The 23,386-nt window shown below is 50.6% G+C and overlaps 3 protein-coding genes across 8 annotated transcripts; 1 reads left to right on the plus strand and 2 right to left on the minus strand.

Annotated features, from left to right (window-relative positions):
• Nucleotides 1-5,260: 5,260 nt before the first annotated feature.
• LOC125955279 (uncharacterized) lies at nucleotides 5,261-7,581 on the minus strand. Its single transcript, XM_049686373.1, has 5 exons — nucleotides 7,486-7,581; nucleotides 6,501-6,671; nucleotides 6,140-6,395; nucleotides 5,585-5,741; nucleotides 5,261-5,490 (listed from the first exon to the last, which is right to left on the minus strand). Exons 2-5 carry the CDS (start codon nucleotides 6,633-6,635, stop codon nucleotides 5,388-5,390), a joined length of 651 nt encoding a protein of 216 aa, XP_049542330.1. The 5' UTR covers nucleotides 6,636-6,671; nucleotides 7,486-7,581; the 3' UTR covers nucleotides 5,261-5,387.
• Nucleotides 7,582-13,153: 5,572 nt separating this feature from the next.
• LOC125948101 (BTB/POZ domain-containing protein 17) lies at nucleotides 13,154-18,973 on the minus strand. 5 transcript variants are annotated; one of them, XM_049673880.1, is made up of 5 exons: nucleotides 18,126-18,452; nucleotides 17,812-17,986; nucleotides 16,600-17,608; nucleotides 16,292-16,473; nucleotides 13,154-15,742 (listed from the first exon to the last, which is right to left on the minus strand). In XM_049673880.1, the coding sequence occupies exons 2-5, from the start codon at nucleotides 17,827-17,829 to the stop codon at nucleotides 15,488-15,490; spliced, it is 1,464 nt and encodes a 487-aa protein (XP_049529837.1). In that variant the 5' UTR covers nucleotides 17,830-17,986; nucleotides 18,126-18,452; the 3' UTR covers nucleotides 13,154-15,487. The 5 variants fall into 5 exon arrangements, with proteins under 5 accessions (XP_049529837.1, XP_049529827.1, XP_049529818.1 ...); XM_049673870.1 differs by having other exon boundaries at nucleotides 17,755-17,986; XM_049673861.1 differs by lacking the exon at nucleotides 18,126-18,452 and adding an exon at nucleotides 18,868-18,973 and having other exon boundaries at nucleotides 13,156-15,742; nucleotides 16,600-17,611; nucleotides 17,755-17,986.
• Nucleotides 18,834-23,151, plus strand: LOC125948100 (serine hydroxymethyltransferase). Of its 2 annotated transcripts, none has more exons than XM_049673818.1 (3): nucleotides 18,834-19,462; nucleotides 21,573-21,772; nucleotides 21,882-23,151. In XM_049673818.1, the coding sequence occupies exons 1-3, from the start codon at nucleotides 19,193-19,195 to the stop codon at nucleotides 23,083-23,085; spliced, it is 1,674 nt and encodes a 557-aa protein (XP_049529775.1). In that variant the 5' UTR covers nucleotides 18,834-19,192; the 3' UTR covers nucleotides 23,086-23,151. The 2 variants fall into 2 exon arrangements, with proteins under 2 accessions (XP_049529775.1, XP_049529786.1); XM_049673829.1 differs by lacking the exon at nucleotides 18,834-19,462 and adding an exon at nucleotides 21,208-21,463.
• The last annotated feature ends 235 nt before the right edge of the window (nucleotides 23,152-23,386 follow it).

Raw genomic sequence — 23,386 nt, forward strand, 5'->3', positions numbered from 1 at the left:
TTCTTTAGGCAAAATCATAAAAAGCATCAACTTCAACTTTAACTTAAAAAATCTCCCCAAAAGTCTAGTAACTGGAAATTCAACAGAACCTTGACGGGGCTGCCTGTATAAACTTAGCTAACTGAGCTAACAATTGAACAAATGGACGAGAGTGTTTAATAAATCTTCCCCAAAATAGAGCCAATTATTTTTGAAAAGTTGTAATTTAATAAGGCAGTCATTTGAAAAATTTAAGTTGAATCGTTTCTTCACAAAAAATCACCTAAAATGATCCTTCTTTGATGCCCCAGTTAGCCATAGCTTTCAATTGATGTCCTCGATGTGGAGCTGGAGGGCATATAGAACGGGCAGGAGCAGGAACAAACTAACAGGGCTATGTTAGAATTTGTCAGCCAAGAGCTAGAACAACATTCTCACCCAAGTGAACAAGTCCTAGAACCTGCATGCTAAGCTACAAGCAAAGATTATCTGGAGTAGCTGCCGAGGGCAGATGAGGGCCAGTGCACGAGACACCAGCAGATTATCTGTACATTGCGTATACCTTTTGTGCGTTTGTTGGTGCTACTGTTGGTGCGTTTGTTGGTGCGAGAAGGTAGAGTGCAAATGTTTCAAACATTATTGCCTGAGCCCCGCGGGGAAAAGGTGACATCCACATAATTCTTTTACCACAAACAACAACAACAACAACAACAACCTTTTTGCCAACAGCGCAACCACGTGAAGCTCAAAGTAGCTCCAGTATACATACTCTGTAGCGCATGCGCAGAGGTTATGGAACCTGAACCGTCAGGGAAGTCTCGGTCCATCAGGACCATGTCAAGAACCTCAGCTGGTGAAAATTCAAGCATTGGGCCAAAGGTGCGATCCTCAGTGGGCAAGGGATCGAGGATCCCCAGGGCGCCGGTGGCCTGTGACATATCCCTTCCCTTCCCTTCCCTTCCCTTCCCTTCCATGCCTTCGGGAACCTATCGACACTATCTTTTTTGATGTTGGCCCAGTTTCCCTGGGGTTTCCTGGGTGTCTAGATGTCACGATGCGAGGAGCAGCATCGTCGCGGTCGCGCAAAGGGAGGGTTGGCGCCCTGGGGCGGCTCTTTAAAAATGCGGCCCAACCACCAACATCCCAACAGGTTGGAATGGTGATGGTGGTTGGGCGCTTTGTGGCCATTTTGGAAAGTGCCAATTTTGAATGATAGTGCCGCGTGCGCACGCACCTCCCGTTCTCCGTTCTTTCCAGCTCCGCGAGCCGCAGTCCAGTGAGCCGACAGCAAACACGCTCGACGTCGAGGTGACTACTTCCACCCCCTTGTGCAAAGGGTGTGCGTGTGTGTGTTCCAGGGAGGCTCACCGAAAGGAAGTACAGGACGTACAGATTCTGACCGGAAGCTACCCTTCCTACGCGCGTGTGTGTGTGTGTGTGTGTGTTTTAAACACTTTCCTCTCCTCGCGTCCCATAGTTTATCCTTTCACACAACGCAGCATCATCCCCCGGCCTACCCTCTGTTGGCTCGCTAGAATGATAGCCAATTTTCGGGGGAACCGCGCGCGCGAGAGTCAACATCACCTTCTTACGCGCACATTCACACAAACACACACGCGCGCGCACACATGCCAGAGAGAGAGAAAGCTGGAACACAGCCACCGCCGCCGACGACGACGACGACGACGAAAGCCCTTTCGCAGCCGCGCCTGATAAGTCCGGCTGTCCTGCTGGCTGGCTGGCGGTTCCGTAAAGCAGTCCGTGCGTCCGTCCTGTCCCTTTCTTCCGCTCTCCCGTACCCCGGACACGCGGGGTTACCGTTAATGAGTATATCAAACAGGACCGGGAGTGGACGCCGCGAGACTCCGAAGCGAAAGCTCTCAATGGTACCGGCTATCCCGCCGCCGCCGGTCGTCACTGTGTCGATTCCTATTCCCCCTTCCTTCTCCTACCCGGGTGCTGATGTTGCAAATGTTGCCCTTGCTCTCAACCGAGTTAACGAAGTGTCTGTATGCGTGTGTGTGTGTGTGTTTGTGTTTGTATGAGGAGAGCAAGAGAGGCAGAGACCGCGAGAGAGAGAGAGAGAGCACGAGCGAAGGAAGATACTTGCAAGAGACGCGAGGGCAAGGACTGGATGCGGCAGCCAGCAGCAGCTCGCGAATCGCACATCGCGCGCGCGCGTCGCGCTGGGCGTCCTAATGCCTCCGGCGGCGGCGGCAGCAGCAGCGACCTCCACCACACTCCTCCTCCTCCTCCTCCTCCTCCTCCTCCTCCTCCTCCTCCTCCTCCTCCTACTTCTGGTGGCGATGCGAAGTGATTCGAAAATCATTAGTCAAGTGGCGTGCAGCGCGATTGGCGTGCCAGGTGCCAAGCCCCGTCTGCTGCTGCTGCTGCTGCTGCTGCTGATGGTGCCGGTACTGACCGGTTTTCGGCTACCTCGGCTCGCCAGCCAACCAGCCAGCCACCCAGCCAGACCACAGACACCGCAGCAGCAACTCTCGCTCGCGTCGCGTCCACTTCTTGACCGCTTGCGGCTGCTGCGGATGGAGCAGCCTGCCCGGAAAAGGGGCAGTCGGGGACTAGATTGCGACCCATGCCCATGCCAAAAATATGTGACGAATGGAAACGAAAGGGAAAGATGGACACCGAGCGCGCGCTCCATTAATGGGGCTGAAAAGAAATCCGTCACAAATATTTTCCTTTTTCTCGCCTTCTTTTTTTGTTGTTGTTGTTGTTTTTGTTGTTGTTTGTCCCAGCGTCGGCGAGCGGCGAGTGTGGTGCACGCGCGTGCGGTGGAACAGGTTCTCAGAGTTGGCTGCTGGCTGCTGCGACCTAGCGATAGGAGCGCGCGGTACGGTACCGGTTGCCACCACTCGACGGCGACAACGCTGCGTGCGAGGCAGAAGCGCATAGCGCGTCGCGCGCTGTGCAAGGGAAAGGGTCGCCGATCAAAAGCAGGGAGGAGAAGCGAAGTAGCAGCAGATGCAGAGGATGCAAAGGAATGTCGCCGCGGACCATCGACCAAGACCCACGGTGTTGTCAGCAGCAGCAGCAGCAGCAGCAGCAGAAGTGAGAGTGAGCCCGTAGAGCCGAGGCGAGAGAGGGCCCTCTCTAAGTGGATTGCACAAATGAGGCCAACACCGCCAACGGCGGCGGTCACCATCGGCGTCGCCACCATCTTCGTCGTCGTCGTCGTCGTCACCTCATCCATCCACTTGTTTTCCATTCAGACAACGGTGCGACCGGCCTGCGGTGCGTGTGCGTGATAAAAGCCAAACACGCAGGCATGAATGACCGACCGACCGACCGACCGGTCCTCAGGGCGCTCAGTTAGTCAACGCAATGTCAGTGTCAGTACGTTCACTGCTCCTAGGGAACTCCTTAACCGAGGCTAAGGTCCTCGGCATATTTCCAAAAATCCGACCAAAAGAGAGAGAGGGAGAGAGAGAGAGAGAGAGAGAGAGAGAAAGAGAGAGAGAGAGAGAGAGAGAGAACGATGGAGGTTTGCGGTTTTGATGGTTTTGTTGTTATTGTTATTGTGGAATGGCGAACCGATTCAAGTGACGTAGTAGAGCCGCGACTCCCCTTTCCCCGCACCTCATTTCTCCCTTTTGTGGGCCACATTTTCTAACCTCTCCGCCTCCCTGTTCCTCCTCCTTCTCCTCCATATTTGCTTCCATCGCACGCACCTCTCACGCAGCAACTGTTGTGTCCTTTCGCCAACTCTGATGTGCGCTCTGTGATGCCGCTGTTGTTGTTGTTGTTGTTGTAGCAGTTGTTGTTGTTGTAGTTGGTGTGGCCGGTCGCCGCGAGGCTACTTTCTTGTGGTCCGTCCCGTCAAAGGGAACCCCTCCCGGGTGAGTGGGAGGAGAGCAGAAGGGTGGGGGAGAGGTCGTTTGTCAGCTTTTTACAATCCCACAATCCCGGGTATTCCGGGGCAACGCATCGCGCGCTACAGGTTGATTCCGTTCCCCCCGTCGCTTCCTCCTTATTCCCGCCATCCCGCTCTCTTTCTCCAGTACCATCGCAGAAACACACACACGCACACACACACATGCACCGACAGATCGGCTGGTGCGCTATGTGTTTCTGGATTGCTGGATCGCACACGCAGCGACCTACCATCCCCCCCCCTCCCCTCCCCCAAACCTCTCCCTCCGACTCCGAAACCCGGACCAAGTCCCCTCCCCGGGACAACCATCCGGTTCCCCCCGCGAAGGTCTAGCCGAAGCGACGTTTGAGGTTGAGGGGAATCGATTGCGAAAAAAAAAAGCAAAAAAAAAAAAAACAGGGGCGGCCGGATTGATGGAGTACCTGTTTGACTTATTTTTTATGATTGTCCGTCCCCCCCCCCCCCCCCTTCACCGCACTCACCGTCACCAGACTGGCCTGGGCTGGCCTGGACTTTCCTTTCTCGCGCTTCTCTGCGACTTTCTCACCGAGAGCGCGCACACACACACACACACACACACACACAGCGTGTCCCCGGGGGCATAATCCAGTCACTCTGCCACTGCCGCTTCTTCGCAGCAGTCTCCCATCCCTCCCTCCCCTCCTCAGCCCCCAAATAATACACCCTCCGTTCACCGCAGCGAATGGGACCCGACGAGCCGCCGATATCCATCAATTGATTTCTAATCATGTCCGTTCCGTTTGTGCTGCTGCTGCTGCTGCTGCCGCTGTTGTTGTTGTTGTTTCATTCTGGGATCTCGACGACCAGCGACGACGACCACGACGACGACGACGACGAATACGGAATCAGGTATCCGGAATCCGGTATCCGAGCCGGAGCCGTGGAAACGGTGCTTGAGGAGTGCGGCGAGGCATCCTGATAATGGGGCGCATTGCACTGGTTTTGGGGTCCAACAGAAACACCCCAGAAACGCTCAGATGTCAGTCAGTCAGCCAGTCAGTCAGTCAGTCAGTCCGCGCACCACACAGTTGACACAGATTTCTTTCCTGGCGGGCATCCTGTTCCAGTATGTTAATGCCCGGAGGGCGCGATACGCGCGGGTCCACTGCTGCAGACAGAGACAGAGCCAGAGAGCCAGAGAGAGAGAGAGAGAGAGAGAGAGAGAGAGAGAGAGCGGCATGCCGATGCTATCAAGTCCGGGCCAGTCCCAGGCCATGGCTGGGCCCTCGCTTCGCATCCCAAAAATGCCATCGCGAGTTTTCCAATTTGCCGATTTCGGAATTCACGCAGCAAACACCGCGAGGCGCGACACGGGGCGCAAACAGCGCACACGTCCGGAATGTCAAATGTGTGCAACAGAGATTCGTTCTTTCGGTTGCTGCTGCTGCTGCTTCTTTTATTCGCTGTCGCGACATCGCGATATCACGTCGCGATCAAACCTTTGTTTTACTGGGGAGGCAATACAGAGGAACAAAACAAAGATTACACACAGTAGTCAGGTGCGGTGGTAGTAGGGCTGGTCGCCCACGCCCGTGCAGTTACCCTGCTGGATCGGGAACATCTGCTCCAGGTCGATGTCGTAGCGCGGTAGCTTCTCGCTGCAGGAGCAAAGGGGGGACCGAAGAACGGAAGAAGCTGAGCGATGAGCGATGGCGAGCGACCTCAGCTCAGGGAGAGGTGTGCACTACTTACCGGAGGAAGCTCTTGACGTTGGTCGGGAGGGTCGGTTCACGGGACAGCATCAGCGCGGACAGGTACTTTTGCGATTTCGTCTTCTCGGCGCAGTGCATCAGCAACGCCCAGGACCGGTAATCCGTATCGATGACGTAGGTGTTGTAGATCTCCTCGTCTAACGAAAAAAAAAAACAAAAACAGGTGAGCCTGATACATCCTGATACAGATTATGAGCTTTCGTTGTTTTCACGTTCTTCACTGTTCGGTTCGAATGATCCGTTGCTTGTGATCTGTCGTTCGTACAACAAATTCTCGTCACTACTTGACTACAACATGTCCGTCGCATCGTGCCGGAACTCAGTTAGTATTGCCCGTTTTTAAGTCTGTGTGGTCATCATTATGATCCACGCATTTGACGTATGAATAGCTAAGGATGCCCACTATTTGTATATTAGCTTTAACGAATTAGATTTCAGTTATTTAAAAGGTCAAGTAGGCATATTAGCCCGTTGACCAAATACTGACAAATAAACAAATCTCGGCCAGAGAGCCAGAGGGGAACTACGCACTTACAGCTACTCTCGGCGTGCACCCAGTGTGCCGGCTGCCCGTAGTTCGGGATGATCCAGGTGATGTTACCCTGCTGGATGGTGGCGGCCGGATCGTCCAGGAACGCGTACGTAAAGTTCATCGTCACGTAGCCGTCGGAGGTGGAGAACGAGCTGCGCATGCAGCCATACTCTGGGAACATCTCCGACGATGCAAAGTACTGGATGACGTACCACGAGCCCATCATGGCGTTCAGGTTAAAGTGGCGCATCGCCCGTACCTACCAAGGGGATTCGTGACATTCGTGACAGTTCGTACGCAGTGAGTACGGCGTTGAAGAATTACTTTCCGGCTGCTGCTGTGCTGCAGCTGCTGCTGCTCTTACCCGGGGACAGCGTTCGGTTTGGCGTTCGCGTTTGCGCGGTAGCTGCGCACTTCCGCCAACGATCAGTAGCAGTACCAGCGCCAACAGCGCCAGCAGCAGCACTTCACTGCGCCCACCAGTATTCATCCACATCATTTGCTTTGTTTCTGGTTGTTGTAGTTGTTGTAGCGCCTGCTAACGATAACAACTTTACGTTAAGAACTATCAAAGCGAGGTTAAAATAACGTTGCTAGCGTGGTCGTGGTCACAGTTCAAATGAAACGAAACGATTTTTCTCACGAAACGATTTCCCGTACTCCAGAACGTTGGAAGTAAGCTGTTAAGGAACATTGTTACACATGCCATCATGATACCACCTTAAGACGGACGAGATTGACCAAAGCGGGTTAACGCCTGCATAAAGGTACTCGAGGTTCTAAAAACACATCGTGGCACATCTGCCACGCTGGTGAAACTCGTGGTGGCGCACGAACCGCTGTGCGCTTTCGCTCATCAGCAACAGCCACACACACACGACACACACACACACACACACACACACACACAACTAGCCCCCCTCCCTACTATACCCACCCTATAACCGCTGATTGGTTCCGGTTTTTTTTCATTCATTTTTAGGGCTCCAAATTTTCCAATGGATGTTTTGCCACAACATCATCAACAACAACAGCAGCAGCAGCAGCAGCGGCAGCAACTATTAAAACCTTCCGTCTGATTCGAGATCCGTATCCGGATGGGGCGTTTGATTGGCGCACTGTTGCTGCTGCTGCTGCTGCTGCTGCTTGATGTTTGGATTTGATTGGCGAAAACATTAGCACGAAAGGCAATATTGGCGGCTACTATACTACCTGCTGTTCGAAAGCTACCACTCCTCGGACCTAGCCAGCCAGCGGACCAAATTGTCAAATTTGGCACAGCAGTGTTGCAACCTAGGTTTGGAGGAGGAGAAGGAGAAGGAGGAGGAGACATGAACACCGCCACTTACCCTCGTGATACCCTCTGGTAGGACTGTCACCACGTAGACTGAATCGTAATCGACTAAGAATGCGCACACAAAGCAGCAAAGTCGGAGACCAGAGTCAGACCGCGTCCGGTCACGGTTCTAGCAAGATAAGAGAACCATGCTCTCCGAGCCGTTCTCGAGCACGTCATCCAGCAGCAGCAGCAGCATCCATCAGAGTATCAGAGAGTATCGCACAGCAACGTTGCGTTGTGCCCAAAGGGAGATACACATCCTGCTTTTGCAACCCCGCACCAGTCGCTAGTATTCGGTACTGCGCCGACCGCGGCGTGCCCTCTGAAAGCGAAATCGCTGGCCCACATTTATCAGCCCTCCGTTCCTCCACCCCCACTCCTCTCTCTCTCTCTCTATCTTTCTGTCGAGGACTCTTTGCCTCTGTCAAAGTCTACGTTTATGGAAAGTTCCTCATACAAGGACGGACATAGTCGGGACCAGACAAGGGCTTATATGATTGAGATCGACGCGTACTCCTGAGCACTACTTCTCAGCACTACACCAGGCTCAGGCTTGGTGGTCCCCGGGCGGCTGGTCCCCGGGCGGCTGTCCGATTCGATCGCGATTCAGCAAATGCCGCTCCTAAAACGGACGGACGGGATCCATCCGTCGCGAGAAAGAGGGAAGGAAGGAGGGAGGGAGGGCGGTATGCCTTTTTGAGGGCTCCGGCTCGACCGGCTCCGGAAACCGGGCAAGCCGGTGTCGGTGCCGGTTTCGCCGTGTTCCCGTTCGCGACCCGGATTTCTGCTCCTGTGCGCGGCGCACAGCTTCGGGCTGCTCCCCGGCCTTCCTCCCTGGGAGGCAGATGATATGAGCCATATGGGGCGTGGCGTGGCGTGTCTGACCTTCCAAACGCTGGTGCGGCTGCCCGGATGTGTCACCGATCGCTCATCGGGTCAAAGACGCCGGACCTGTGTGTGTGTGTCGTGGTCAAGGTACCCCCTTTGCTAACGACCCCACAGGTCCATAGGCCCATAATGGAACCATAAACACACACACACACACACACACACACACAGCGATCGCGCCGGTCCAAATCATTATCGTTATGGTGAGATAAACTAATAAAATGTCGTACGCCAGCGACCTAGACACGCTGGCTACACAGTAACCACTATGTGTGTGTGTGTGTGTGTGTGTGTACGTGCGTGTGGGGAAGGGCCGTGGGTTCCGGAGCCATTTGGGGTCCATCACCCACCGTCGCAACCCCTTTCCTCTTGGTTAAATCTTGGCAGAGAAAGCAGGCAAAGAAGAGACGAAGTAGAAATGACCTGGAGAAGCTCGGCAGATCGCTACGCAGAGAATCGCCAAGCAGCAGCAGCAGCAGCACACAGAAATAGAAACGGCCGTCGGGCCGAGACGGGCTGAAAGGGGTGCGAGAAGCGAGAAGAAGCAACAGCAGCAGCAGCAGCATCAACAGACGAACCAACTAAAGGAAACGAACGTAACGAATGTGGAGAAAATAGACGGAAAAAATGTGGGTAAAGAAAAGGAAAAGGAGAATATGAGAAGCTGCAGAGGGAGAGGGAGAGATGGAAGAAGAAGATGATGATGAAGAAGAAGAAGAATTGAAGAAAGCGACAAAAAAGGGGAGCAGAGGGTAGAGGAAGAGAACGAGATATGCGTGTGTGTGTGCATGTGTCTAAGAAAGCATATCAGGACGGGCGACATATCGATCGTGAAAGTAGCGGAAAACGAAACGAAAACAAAGCGTAGAAACCAATAACCAACCAAACCAGGCGGCCGCTGCTGCGGCGAACAACAACGGAAATCGAAAAGAATGCGGGATAGCAAAAGGGCGGATAGAAAAGGGCGGGGGATGAAGGAAGGCAGGGAAAAAGGAAGGTAAAGAAGAAGGGGGGGGGGTAAGCGGGCGCGGAGGTGAGGGGGCGCGAATTAGCGAACACGCGGCGATCGGTCAACGAAAGCAACGACACCAGCAGAGCAGCAGCAGCAGTGGCAGCAACAACAGAACGGAATGCGAAAATTGCGAAAAAAATTGAGAAGAAAGTTGAGAGAAAATTAAATAAGAGAGAGCGAGAGGAAGAGAGAGAGAGAGAGAGAGAGAGAAAGAGAGAGAGAAAAGAGAGATAGAGGGAAGAGATGGATTTGAATGGAAAGACAAAGAGGCAAGCGGAAAGGATAATCAAAGAACAACAACAATAGGATAAAAAGGACAAAAATAAAAATAATAATAGAAACTATACCAATAATGGTAATTCCTTCCGCTATTCTATATTCTCTTTCGTTTCAACCCCGCCCCCGCCCCAACCCTCTTGTCGCGTGTTAAACGGCACAAAGCACGCTGCAATCTATCTAAAAAACAAAACAAAACAAAAAAACAATCTCCCACCAACGAGGTTTCACGTGCTGGAAATACAGCTTCGGAACAAATCCGGGCCAGATTCTCCAGAACAGGAAGGGAAAGCCAAGTGAGCCAGTGTGTGCGTGTGCGTGTGCGGACCCCGAGGGTGGCCAGAATGGTCACCACGCCGGGTGGTTCGCCGGGAGGGCGCGACGGGGCGATGAACGACGAGGCAGAGGGTGATTTTTCGGTGGAAGGCGCACACCCCACACGGCCGATGGAGGACAATTTCTCTTTTCGGTGCCTCGAGCCCCACCGAGCGCCGAGGACTGTGGGCCACACAGGCCCCGCGGGCGCCTACCTACCTACCTGGAATGTACGAATTCGCTGGCGATCCGCGATTGATCGTGGGGTGGGGACCACTGGCGGGTCGTCTCTCCGGGTTGTAAGAGTTGGGTTGCCTGCTGCTGTATGACACTGGCGTCTGGGCACTGGTCACAGGAATGCGGGTCAAGTCGCTGGACGGCGCAACCCCCCCCCCCCCCCCTCCTTCTGGACCTGTCAAACTGAGTGAACTCGAACACTTACCGCGGGGTTGGTTGGTTGGTTGGTTGGTGATGCATCCGCATTGCGCATCGCCTGCTTCTCACGCATCTCGCCATACACACACACACACACACCCTGCTACTGCTGTGGTGGGGCACATAAATGGTCAGATAAATAATCGCGCCTCCTCCGGCTACTGCCGCGCGCGAAAGATAAACATTAGCATCAGCAAACAAAGCACAGAATGCGAGGTTAGGAAAGTGCTGCTGCTGCTGCTGCTGCATTCCGCTATAGCGGGAAAGAGAGTGTGTGTGGGGGAAGGAGGAGGGGGGACTTTCACGAGACTCGCCGGCGCGAGATCGAGACGGCGGGCGGATGGGCAGCCTCCTTTGTTTTGCCGGCATCTCAGAGTGTAACGCGCCCGAAGTGTACGTAAGCGCTGGGAAGCATTAATTACAAATCATAGCTGCAGCAGCATAAAGTATGCGCCAAGCTTTGGAAAGGAACAATCGGGGAGAGGAGGAAACTACGGGGTGAAAGTTACCGAGGGTGCGCAAGGGATGGGGCGGCTTCCGCATTTCAGCATCGGCTTCCACCTGAGGATGATAATGATGATGATGATGATGGGCAGTGGGAGAAGAAAGGAAGGCAAGGGACCCTTTTTTTTTGGACCCTCCAAAGTGAAGTGGAGTTATGAGGACAGAAAAAGGGGGTGATGTGGCGGGACGGCGGGGAGAGGAGGGTGGCGTGCGAAATTCGCTAGCTCAATCGCCATTGTGCTGTGTTGCTGTGACCGCCTGCAAGGGCAAGCGGGGGAAATCATTTTGGGGCGAAAGTGAATTTGATGAAGGCCACCGACCAACCGAACAATTGGTGGGTGGTAGCAGGGTAGGGAAGGTACGGGTGGTGGGAAAGCGGGGGCGGAGTGTGATCCGAATCGATTACCGCGCGTTGGATGGAGATGATGAGCGGGCTGGCTGGCTGGCAGGCTGGCAGGCGATTATCGGTTTCGCGTAATTGCGGGAGATGCTCTGCACTTGGCAGCACGCGGCCAATGAACCGCGCGCCACCCATTACACCCGGACGGCGGCGGCGGCGGCGGCTGGAAAATTTCAATAAACACTTTTCACTTTTCCACCCCTTTTTTGTGTGTTTGAGGGGTTCTACACGCCAACGCGCCCAAAGCCAGGACCAAAGCAAGAATTTCCGAAGAATCGGAAATACTAACCCCCTCCCCCCCCCCCCCCCACCAGCACCACCACACTCCGCTCTATGCTCTGGTTCAGTTCGCTGACACTAGGCACCTTCCCTGGGGTGGGGGAGGGGTGGCCGGTGGGTCATTGTTTTTACGCTTGCCATTTCGACCATCAGCCGCCATAATCAACGCGACGAAGACGCGCATGAGACGCAAAATGCGCCACTTATACCATCCAGCCTCCTCCCCAACACCCCCACCCCCTCCCTGCTAACTCCTCTTCGCCTTTTAACTCGAACTCCAACAAACGGCCATGTGAACGAGCGGCGGGCGCATCACGTGCTCGATTTCAACGCCGCCATCGACGTCGCCGCACCATGGAAGTGGCGCAATTAACGGGCTAGAGCACCTCCCCCCCCTCCCCCTCCCCCTCCCCCTCTCCCTCTCCCTCTCCCCCTTTTAATATAGCTGTTACGCACGGTTCGCACGGATTGATGAAAGTGAAAATTAAACGCACGTCAATTTCCTTTTTTTTTTCGAATTCTTTCGCCATCACTCGCCGGATCCGCCGATAGTGCCGGGCGACTACTACCGGTCGCATGGCTCCGGGCTCATGTGTGGCGAATGAGGGGGTTTGTAGGACTGAGAATTCGCCTCATTACCCACGCAGCGCTCGCTACGCGTCTCCGTCCGTGCGTTATCGATTGGCAGCGCATTTTTCCGATCTTCCAATCTCCCCGTGGCACCGGCTGGCTACTTCGTGACGACGAGCGGTGCAGGATTAGCATTCTTGGGTTCTATGGTTCCCCTCAACTGCCAGCAAATGTGAACAAATGGTGTGCAGCGCTTCAGATATTACGAACAGGGCATCTACCAGATACCAGAAGGAAAGTTTTGTCTTCTAAAAGCTTCTTAACTGATCTTTGCTTATTGAAAAACTTCTTCATTGATTTGCACACTTGAGCTAGTCCGATACATACGTAAGCGGTCGATCAAATTAGCAGCGCATGTAGCGACTCTCGTTTGCGGTGCGATTTTTACTTTATAAAATAACAGCCCTAGGAATTTGGTTTTAATGTAATACGAGCTTTCAAACGAACCAGAGTAATAGCAGTGTAATATGCTAGAGATTTACGAAATTTTGAAGCATCGAATATAAATTGCAATTTTCAGTAAAACAAGGTGCTTGAAGCACCCCATGCATGTTGGGTTGAGGAAGGTAATGTCCCCAAACGGTCGATTATCAGCGAATTAGAAAGAGAACTGCGTTAGATTATTTACCTTGGCTTTGGAAAGAAAGTATGCTGGAAATGCTTTACAATGGAAATGCAATCGAAAATGCCGAGAAACATGTTTTTCGAGAAGCGAACGAATGTGCTAATAGCTTGAAAAACTGTTCCTTATTCTCAAGAGCTACGAGCACGCTACGAAGTACTAAAAACTACCCAGCACAGTACCAAGTAATTCACAGAAAATCCCACCAAATGTACATCCAATACATATTTTTAATTATTTTTATCCATTCGAGGAGCTCGTTGAATTTCTTAGCGTTATTTTACCGACCAACGTGAGCGTACTGGTATCAGCTACCGATAGATATATTTGGGGATCAAAGCGAAGGGTACTTGATCTGCTATTTTATCGACCGTGGTTACCACCGAGCACACAGCAAGGCCTACGAATAGCTTCAGCATATGCGATAAGTAAAAGACGGAGTTTGTTTTGTCTTTCTATTATTTATGAAAAATAATATTTTATTTGCGCCTTTGGAACGGGTTTTCGTTGATTTAGTGATTACTGTTACCGCACGGTCTCGTTACCGTACTTAACCGATGCGCAGGCGGGCGTACACGCGAGTGTGATTTTGTTGTCTGTATCGTGTGTACGTCCTCTATTAATTTATTCTATTCATCCTAAACATCACCATAACTAGCTAAATCATTTCGTGATTCGAGCACCTTAGCACCAAACTATAACAAATTTATGAAGTCGTCGCCCGCTCCTGACCCAGCATGATTGTGTGGGATGATGACATTGTCAAATGGTCACGTGAATAAGATGAGCGGGTAGAGGGGCTCTGTCCAGACTGCACACCACAGTCCCGTAGATATTCATATTGTAATCCATCGTTTCGTTTCCGAACAAATAGTATTTATGTATGTATGTATGTATGTACGGGTGTGTTTTTATGTTTCGAGGAATATCTATTGCTTCAATTGTTCTAATACGGTGCGAAAGCTACCACCAGACACTCCGAAGTGCGCCACTACGAAGTGAAACCTATCTCATCCTAGTGTACTGTCCCTTGGAGGCTTTGTTCTGGATTCAAGGCTGACTGCATAGCGGACGACAATCACTAATCCCGCACTATCCGTGTATATCGCAGAGATCGTAGCAACGGTAGGGATACTTAAAAAGGATCTAATTCATACGGCTGGCGGGAGCGTTCCCCGTTGATGCATTTCACGTAGTGATTTCTTTAATTACCTAATTAATATATGGTAGATGTGATCATTGATTCAGCCGACAGGTACAGCGCGATGGTCTAGACTTCATGCCCAAATGACAATACTATTCGAGCAATGGTGCAACCTGCCGTGTTGGTTGTATTTGTCCAGACGATTTTGGAGTCGAGTTTACAATTTTCAAGAGTATTAAGTAGACAAAAGGGCGTCTACTGACAAAACTAATTTAGTGACAAGGAATCGAATTTCGAAAGAGAGTCTGCGTTCTTTAACGGCCTTGAATCGATTAGATTTAAATCACACAACTTGCTGTGATGTCTTACTAAATGGCAAATACTTTTGATGATTGTTAAAAACTCAACAAAAAAACAGATCAAACATTATACAGTAACCATTAATCTTAACTAATTGTTTCTATAGAGTAATGCTACTGAATGCAAAATGATTTCATCAGAGTGCAAAAGATAACTCAAATAGTTAACAAAAGGTCGAACGCCACGTTTTGTGCTGCACTATTAGTATCCACCTTAGCATCGCGGATATTGTAGATCGATAAAGATATATTGGAGGGCCTGCTTTGATGCTAATGGTATCATCTAGGAGTTTAAGCAAAGCGGCCCACGTACCAAGCGTTGCGGGATTTCGATCGCTACGCTTTTACAGGTTATTTAGCAATCCAGATCGTTTCGTTTGCTATACAAATCAGTCGCACCAATTTTGATTTCAGCGAGCAGCATAATTACTTAGTAAATTAACTTTAACATCTTTTTAGTGCGATTACAATTGCAGCGTCCCAATCAGGAGAAGAACAAATGAAAATCCGTTGGGAGTGTGCATCGAAACAATTTTTTTCAATTTATTGAGCAATGCCTCCGCGAGTTCATAAAGATTTCCTATAACTATATTACTTCTGAACAGTCTAAACAGTCTACCGTCATAAATTCCAAACAAAGAGGATTAAATGTAAGAATTTCGTTATTCAATAACGTTATTCTGACATTCAATCCTCTTTCTTTTTTTCATATTTTCATGGAATTTATAATAGTTGACTGTTTAGATTGGTCAGAAGTTCCTGAAATATTATTGGTTTGCCTGAATCCAAAAGCAAATATAATCAACACAAAACAATAGTGCAGCATATTGTTCGTTTTTAGAAGATAGAAAGTAAAACTAGCCCAGTACAAACAAAAAATGTCAGAAAAATAAATAAAATAAAATTGAATTTGATTTGATTTCTTCCACATTGAAATTTGCTTCAATTTTCTTCCATACTTTCGTTTAAACAACGAAAAAATTGAATTTATAACAGTTCAACTGTCCTGAACTTCTTGAAAAAATATTGATTTCCTTGAAACCAAAAGAAAGTATAATCAAAACAAAACAATAATGTAACATATTGTTTACGTGAAGAATATAGAAAGTGAAATAAGTAATAAAAAAAGACGATAGAGGGATTCAGGATCATTTTGCATCGCAAGAGTAAGGGTCAGAGTAGGGATTCAATGGCACGATTACCACCTGTATCTTGACCTTGTCTCGAAAGTCGCCTACCATGTACAGATTTGGCATTTCCTCACTGGTCCATTGCAGCTCTTCAAAGGGTATTATATCGTCGATATTAATTACTCGCCGCTGGTTGGAAAAGTATGCCACCTGTACTCGACAGCTGACAATATATTCATCGTCGTCCTCGCGACCAAAAACTAAGACGCCGATCTGTAATCACATTTGAATGGGAAAAGTAAGTGAATCAGTCAAAAGCATTGTCAATGGAACGAGTAAGCGCATATACAGTAGTGTTCGAATTAATAATAATGGCTGTTGTGCAACAGCGAGGCCGATAAACTATCTTTTCCGATTTGCGCTCTTATTATTTCGAATAACCAGATTTGGCACTGTGTATCGAACGACTGCCTTGATCGATAAACAAAGGCTGATAACCATTTGAGCCATTTCTCTTCGTTGTCAGTAGTACATGTATGTAAAAATTAGAATTGGCCCTAAATCTTTTACAAATACTAGAAATGAGCCGTACAAGTGAAAACTTTTGCTCTTATTAGTTCGAACACCACTGTATGTGTACAAAAAACAATCGATGCTAATGTTAATATTGTAATTTGCGCGGCTGGTGAAATGTTTAGCAATTTGTATGGAATAGACTCCGTTGCAAAAAGTTAAAATATGTTAAATCCATGCCCTTCATCGTAGTTTCGCAAAACCAAGCCCATAACCGAAAGGTTATGACTGATTGCTGCTCGTACGTACCATAAAGCGACGTTCGCCATTAAGCAAGCCGTTGGCGCCAACCCGAACTCGCACAGTACGAATGACGGCCTCCGGAATCTCCTGCTGTGCGTTGGCATTGTAGTTCACATCGATAATACGGGCGGCTAAGTAGCGTACCCCAAACGGATAGAGTTCTACCTCCCAAGCATCCGTTCGGGAGTCTATAACGAGAAGAAAAATAAACGAAAGTGAGAGAGAAAGAGAAGAGACAAAGAAGTTGCTTAGTGCACCAAGTGAACAGGGCAGAGCAGGACAAGACAGAAACAACCGTTTTGCTGGAAACCTACCTTCTTTATCGAGGAAATTAACTGGCGAGAAAAACACCGAAGCAACACGATGGTATCGTTCGGTGTTGTCAAGCACGTCGGCTTGCACCTTCAGGCTCCACATATCGTCCGTGTAAATGCGCGGTGTAAACTGTCGTCCACCAGTGGCCACTACATCTTTACTCTGTCGACGCGCGTGCGTCTCGTAGCCGAGCGCATGGAAGTTCATTCCATTTGCCACAAGACCAATGACGGCCTTTTTATAGTCCTGATCTTTGGACTTCAACAACAGTTCGGCCATCTCGGAAACGCTCATCATCGGGTAACGCACATGCACCAGCACCCGGTTGGCAATCTCCGAAATCTGTTCATGCATCTGCTTATCGGTTAGTTCCGGTTTGGCGTCGATCAATGCCTTTTGATTTGACAGCCATTCGTCAACCCTCTGGTAGAGATCATACTCGCTCTTGACGGCAAGATCGTTTTGCTGTAGTAACCACTCGAGGATATTTTGACTCAAATTCACCCACTCGGGCTGGGCGGAGATCTGATCGAAATTCCATTTCAGGTAATTCTCAAGCGCTGTCACGAGCGCGGACTGTTCCGTACACATCAGGAGTGAGTTGTGCAACCATTCGATAAGGTAACCCTTCATGGCAGCCTTGCCGATATGGCTCTTCATAAACTCTACGCACAGTAGCACAACGTCATGCACATTATACTTGTCCGCCAGTTTCATGATATAAACAGCGGTATCGACGGTCACAGTGATCTCACCCACGTACATGTATCGCAGGAACTGTGGGAAGACCGCCTGGCACTTTTCGTCTTCCAGTAGCGTAACGACATTGTCGCCAAATTCACGCCAGGCCGAGTTCATCAGCATCACGTCAAAAACATCGCTACTGGCGCACAAGATGACGCGGTGGGCGGCGTACCGCTTGTCACCGACCAGTAGCACCACATCCGACGTGAGTCGCTCGGCGTACACGTTCGCAATTTTTGTCAACACCCCTTTGGCGTTATGTATCTGCTTCATGGCGCAACCGGAGACGTGAAAACAAAACGAGAAAGAGCGAGAGAGAAACAGAGAAAGAAAGTGACGCATGAAATCGAGGTTCGACGGAACAGAATTTTTCGTGAAATCCACGGGAAAGGAAAGATTAAAAGTCTTACCATTTGCCCGTGAACATCAAATACGCTCTCGTCCTCATCCTGCGGCAAGCAACGCACCTGCCCATCACTGTCCATGGTTCTTGGTGGTGCAGTAACTTTCCACGGCAATGGCCTGCGTATGTAACGATGGTTCGTGGCGCGTCGCCTCACGAAACCAGCCTTTCGATTTCCCCCTGGTCTTTGGTCCACAACACCAAGACCGAGGGGCCTTTGAGGCGAATCAATTGCGAATCTGCAAGATGGAAAGAAGGATAACAAGCTTGAGCAAATGACATGTGCGTGCCATCATACGGGCCAGGCTCTGCTGTATTTAGGCACGGCAATAAACAAACGAAGACACAACATATAAATCCAATCCCCCCTTCACCCACCTCCGTTACCCGATTCCTATGCACGGAACCCAGCGCAAATCACAAGAAACTCATGTTTTGCGTGATGGCGTGCGAAAAGCAGAAGAAAACACAATGGCTACTCACTTGGAAAATAACAAAAAGAGCTCTGGAAAATTGACGACCGATCATCGCAGTAGCTAACACGAAAATGCACCAGTTTGACACTTCCCGACAGCTGTCAAACTGGGTGCACTGCCTGGCTTTTGCGACAGTTCGGTAAGAAAACAAATCGACGTAGCATAAAATCGATGAAACGTGAAAAGCGCACGACAAACAATCTGTCAGCTGGCATCTGTCAAAGACGGCCCGCGCCACAAACACAAACACATACAATGACGCTAAATTGATTATCGCTATAAGGCGCAATTCGCGGCCTTCTGACCTCGAATTCTTTCAACCCCTCCTAAACCCTCCCCCTTCGGCCTGTCTACAATCGATCATCTTGAAGACCCATTGGACGGGTGAGCATCAAATATTATGCTGTCTCCGGCTCCGATCGACCATCGGTGCGTTCGGCCATCGTGTTTGGTTATCGCAGGCCGATGACCCACTGTTGGTGATAACCTTTCCGGCTTTTCTCGGGTGGTACCGCCACGCCACGCCAATGAGGATGCTGATGCTACGCGGTAGCGTCCGAAAGACATCATCCGGGGCTCGATGTTTGCGACAGCAAGGTGCACCAAACATCCGGACAATAGCGCCTAGGCCACGCAGTACTTACGCAGTAATCCGCACAGTAGCGTGATCAGACTGGGCCTGGAGCAGGTCTTCGTCGTCGTCGTTGCTGCGTACGAACTTCTGCCGCCCCTTCCCACCGTGCCCGCGAAAGGACACTACTCGATAAACTCCTGTGTGTGTGCGAAAAAGGCAAAACGAAGCAGAGTGTGCGCGCGTGTAAAGTGCAAAGGAACCCTCAGATTGCACGGTGTGCGTAATCCATCACTCAAGCTCGTCGCAGCAAAAACCGGTTTGAAAGGGGAAGAAGGGGAGCAAGCCATTGCCATCACATACCAAGCAAGGAGGAGCAAGCGAGACATACTGCAAAAATGCTGAGACAGACGGCGAAAAGATATATTGCGCTCGTTCCGGCTCACGCCAGCGTACGTAGCCTGTGCGCGGCTACGGTATCGAGGGTTGCGGATTCTCCGCGACAGACCGCTAAAACAACAAATAACGCCGGCAGCACTCCAGCGGTATCCGATATCAGCAGCAGCACTGTGCCAACGCGAGCTACAATCTCCCGCAGACCGGTGGCCAACATTCGATTCGCATCCTCGTCTTCGTCGTCATCGTCGCTACCGAAAGCAACATCTAGCGTAAGTATCCTAGTTGGGCACACGACCGATCCCTTTTTTCTCCAACTGTCCATGTGAAACACGTGCTCGGAGACCGCCTCCTCCCCTCCCGTACATCTTTCATTGATCTCGAATGATGATCACTCCTGCGAATCGTGCGATCGATTGAATTGGCCTTGAACGTCCGATCGAGGGCCTATCGCGCACGCCAATCAATTAGCATCCCTATCAAATGGCTCGTTGCGATCCTTACACGCAGGAAGGATCTTGAGATAACCCTCTCGTTCTCTTTCTGTGAAGCTTATGCGGGTTGCCTTCTAGTTGTTGGCTGGTGTCAGGCGTTCGATATGCTGCCTGTGCTGTGACGCTAGCAAAGTAGGGGCGCAGCAGCACGCGGATATGATCGTTTAGATTACCCTAGCAATCTGTCTGCGTCCTAACGCCGCTTTTGTCTGTGTGCTTAAATCGAGGGTTGAATCCGGTCATAATAGGACTGTTTTTACGTCAGAAAACACAAGAGAACGCAACACAGTGCAATATTGGTTAAGGTGTGTTGGACACTGTTCTTTCGTTAGAATTTCTTGACTTGTGTTACGTTGTGAAAAGTGACTACACTCACTTAAAGCAAAACGTAGCCATACATTCGAAATGCCCATTTTGCACCAAACATTATTATTCTCTTGTTTTAGATCGCATCGTATCACATTGAAGCAATCTTGAGTACCGTTATGCCTGGAACTTCTAAAAGAGCGCGTAACGGCCACGGCTACTATGTAAAGTCTGCCCTTAGCTGGAGCCGGTGTTTGCCTAGAGACACGTTCGCAATTACAGCTCGGATGCTCGGTGTACTATCTAATAATCTAGGTAGTGGCCAACATGTGCAGCTCCCTCTCTCTCAACCCCCCCCCCCCCCCTTCCCCTTCGGAGTGATAGCGGCAATAGTCACCGAGTGGTGAAACAACTGTAGAACTGATCGTGTAGGTTCTATTGCAAGAGCCATAGAATCAGCTTAATAGAAGGGCAGCGAAACAGTGATCGCGCTCGAAGGTCGTGCGCAATCGCCCATTCCTTGGGCGGTTATTTGCTTATTGTTTTTTTTTTTACTTTTTTTTTCTCAAACCATTTGGCTACTGATAAGGCACGACACACACACACACACACACATATATATATATATACACTCTGACACACGAAGGCCAGGGCTTGCTATTAGCAATATTCTGTTCCAGCCTGTGCCGGCATGGGACCAGGCAATAGACAATAACAAACAAACCCTCAGAACAGCATCCTTGTTTGCCGATTTCGGACGAGCGGCAGTAGCAAGGCAGCAACCTACTTTCTGTTTTGACGATACGGTTTCTGTGACTGTGCGGCTTCCTGGCGACCGTTTGAGACGGTGTTTGCTAGACATGACTCCTGGCGAGTACCGGGGGTGCTTCTCCGCACGCATTCATCGCGATAAGCAATCTGCCGAGGTCGGGGAAGGATGCGACGTGATTCCAGAATGCTCTTGGTCTCATTGAAAAGCGGTTGGCGACGGCAACGACGATGACGGCTGCTTTCGATTTTTAAATGTTTTCTGTTTGTGTGTTTTTGCTGGCCGAGTAGTAACTGTTGTTGTTGTAGTTGTCGTCGTCGTCGTAGTCGTGCTCTACGGAGGACCCTGTGAGCGAAGTCAGGCCAGGCCTGCAGCTAGGCAACTGATTATCACTATCGACGTCATTCATGTGGAAAGGGGATGGATTTCAAATCAGATCAACCATCGAGTCAGTGAAGTCCGAGTCCGCACGGTTATAAGCTGCACGCGTGTTAGCAGTAATCATTCAGTAACTGCAGACTAATACGCGACTAGCACGCAGCGAAACTAGCAGCGATTTTTATTGTTCACTATTCCGCTTCATTATAACGATCGTTCCTCAGGTGTTACCAAGGTCCCGAGAATCCGTGGAAGAGAGCAAGATATAGATTGCGAGAGCGGACAGTAAACCAGCATCAGACATGAGCAAATTAAACAAAGCTAGTGTAAATGTCGAGTTCAGCGCATTTTTTTCAACACCAACACCACCGCCACGAAAGATCGTCCCGTTGTAGTAATACTGTCTCTTTTCTTGCTACCGTTCCTTACCTTCAGATGGCCGGTAATGCGCAGCTTCTGCATGCTAACCTGTGGGAGCAGGACCCGGAGTTGATGGATCTGATACGCAAGGAGAAGAGGCGGCAAACGCGTGGCCTGGAGATGATTGCCAGCGAGAATTTCACCTCCCTCTCGGTACTGCAGTGTCTGAGCTCCTGTCTGCACAACAAATACTCGGAAGGTTTGCCCGGTCAACGGTACGATTACATTCATTACCAATCTGCGGACGTGTGTGCTGCCGCCATGATTTCACACATTTCTAAATTTGCCTGTGTTTGTATTTGTATGTTTGATTGCTTTTTATAGATACTACGGCGGTAACGAGTTCATCGACGAGATCGAGCTGCTGGCTCAGCGGCGGGCCCTCGAGGCATACCGCCTGGATCCAGAGCAGTGGGGCTGCAACGTGCAACCATACTCGGGCTCACCAGCCAACTTCGCCGTCTACACGGCACTGATCGAGCCTCACGGGCGAATCATGGGCCTCGACCTGCCAGATGGTGGCCATCTGACGCATGGTTTCATGACGCAAACGAAGAAAATCTCCGCCACCTCCATCTTCTTCGAGAGCATGCCGTACAAGGTGGACGCCAAGACTGGCTTGATCGATTATGACAAACTCGAGGAGTCGGCCCGCCTGTTTAAGCCGAAGGTCATCATTGCTGGCATCTCGTGCTATTCGCGCTGCCTGGATTACAAACGCTTCCGCGAGATTGCAGACCAGAACGGTGCCTACCTGTTCGCTGATATGGCGCACATCTCCGGCCTCGTTGCAGCTGGTGTCATCCCGTCACCGTTCGAGTACGCTGACGTTGTCAGCACGACAACCCATAAGACACTCCGTGGACCCCGAGCCGGCGTTATCTTCTTCCGCAAGGGCGTCCGCAGCGTGAAGCCGAACGGTGATAAGGTGCTGTACGATCTGGAGTCGCGCGTCAACCAGGCTGTGTTCCCGGGGCTACAGGGCGGCCCGCACAACCATGCAATCGCCGGCATCGCGACCTGCATGCAGCAGGCAAAAACGCCCGAGTTTCGCGCGTATCAGGAGCAGGTAATTCGGAATGCCCGAGCACTCTGCCAGGGGCTGCTCGATGCGGGCTACTCGGTGGCGACGGGCGGCACCGATGTGCACCTCGTGCTAGTCGATCTGCGTCCGGTCGGCATCACCGGTGCGCGAGCCGAGTACATCCTCGAGGAGATTTCGATCGCGTGCAACAAGAACACGGTACCGGGTGACAAGTCGGCCCTCAATCCTTCTGGCATTCGGCTCGGTACACCGGCCTTGACGACACGCGGTCTGCTCGAGAGCGATATGGCCCAAGTGGTGGCCTTCATCGATCGCGGTTTGCGCCTCTCGAAGGAAATCGCTACCGTGTCAGGGCCGAAGCTGGTCGACTTCAAGCGCATCATCCACGAGGACCCAACAATCAATGCCAAGGTGCGGGCACTGCGTGCCGAGGTCGAGCAGTACAGCGAACAATTCCCTCTGCCAGGCTACGAGGAATTTTAAAACCACTCATACAAGCGATACAATAATAAACAAATGCCATTTTGCTATTTTGCTCCCAAAAACGAATCGCATGACTGCATATCTTCTCGTTTTGCATACGAAATATGTCGGTAAACCACAACCATCGATAGGAAAAATTCTAACGATGGTTTTAGTTATGGTGTACTCTACCCGGTGAGAAATATACCTACCAGCCGCTCTCCAGTTTGTTACCTAAAGCAATCCTGTTCTTTCGAAGCACTCACACATCGCGAACTGACGCAACACCAACAACGAACGGCCCCATACGAAGAAACGCCCA

The sequence above is a fragment of the Anopheles darlingi genome, chromosome X (assembly GCF_943734745.1).
Source record: "Anopheles darlingi chromosome X, idAnoDarlMG_H_01, whole genome shotgun sequence".
Lineage (NCBI taxonomy): Eukaryota > Metazoa > Arthropoda > Insecta > Diptera > Culicidae > Anopheles > Anopheles darlingi.

What these genes read in the sequence shown, in the direction of transcription:
- LOC125948101 (XM_049673861.1), bottom strand. Translation starts at nt 17,829, where the DNA reads ATGGACAGTGATGGGCAGGTGCGTTGCTTGCCGCAGGATGAGGACGAG. An exon ending in TAATTTCCTCGATAAAGAAG is followed by an intron (nt 16,474 to 16,599) that starts GTAGGTTTCCAG and finishes TTCTCGTTATAG; the next exon opens with ACTCCCGAACGGATGCTTGG. An exon ending in ATGGCGAACGTCGCTTTATG is followed by an intron (nt 15,743 to 16,291) that starts GTACGTACGAGC and finishes ATGTGATTACAG; the next exon opens with ATCGGCGTCTTAGTTTTTGG.
- LOC125948100 (XM_049673818.1), top strand. Translation starts at nt 19,193, where the DNA reads ATGCTGAGACAGACGGCGAAAAGATATATTGCGCTCGTTCCGGCTCAC. An exon ending in TACCGAAAGCAACATCTAGC is followed by an intron (nt 19,463 to 21,572) that starts GTAAGTATCCTA and finishes CCTTACCTTCAG; the next exon opens with ATGGCCGGTAATGCGCAGCT. An exon ending in GAAGGTTTGCCCGGTCAACG is followed by an intron (nt 21,773 to 21,881) that starts GTACGATTACAT and finishes TGCTTTTTATAG; the next exon opens with ATACTACGGCGGTAACGAGT.
- LOC125955279 (XM_049686373.1), bottom strand. Translation starts at nt 6,635, where the DNA reads ATGATGTGGATGAATACTGGTGGGCGCAGTGAAGTGCTGCTGCTGGCG. An exon ending in AAACCGAACGCTGTCCCCGG is followed by an intron (nt 6,396 to 6,500) that starts GTAAGAGCAGCA and finishes TCCCCTTGGTAG; the next exon opens with GTACGGGCGATGCGCCACTT. An exon ending in AACGTCAAGAGCTTCCTCCG is followed by an intron (nt 5,491 to 5,584) that starts GTAAGTAGTGCA and finishes TTGCTCCTGCAG; the next exon opens with CGAGAAGCTACCGCGCTACG.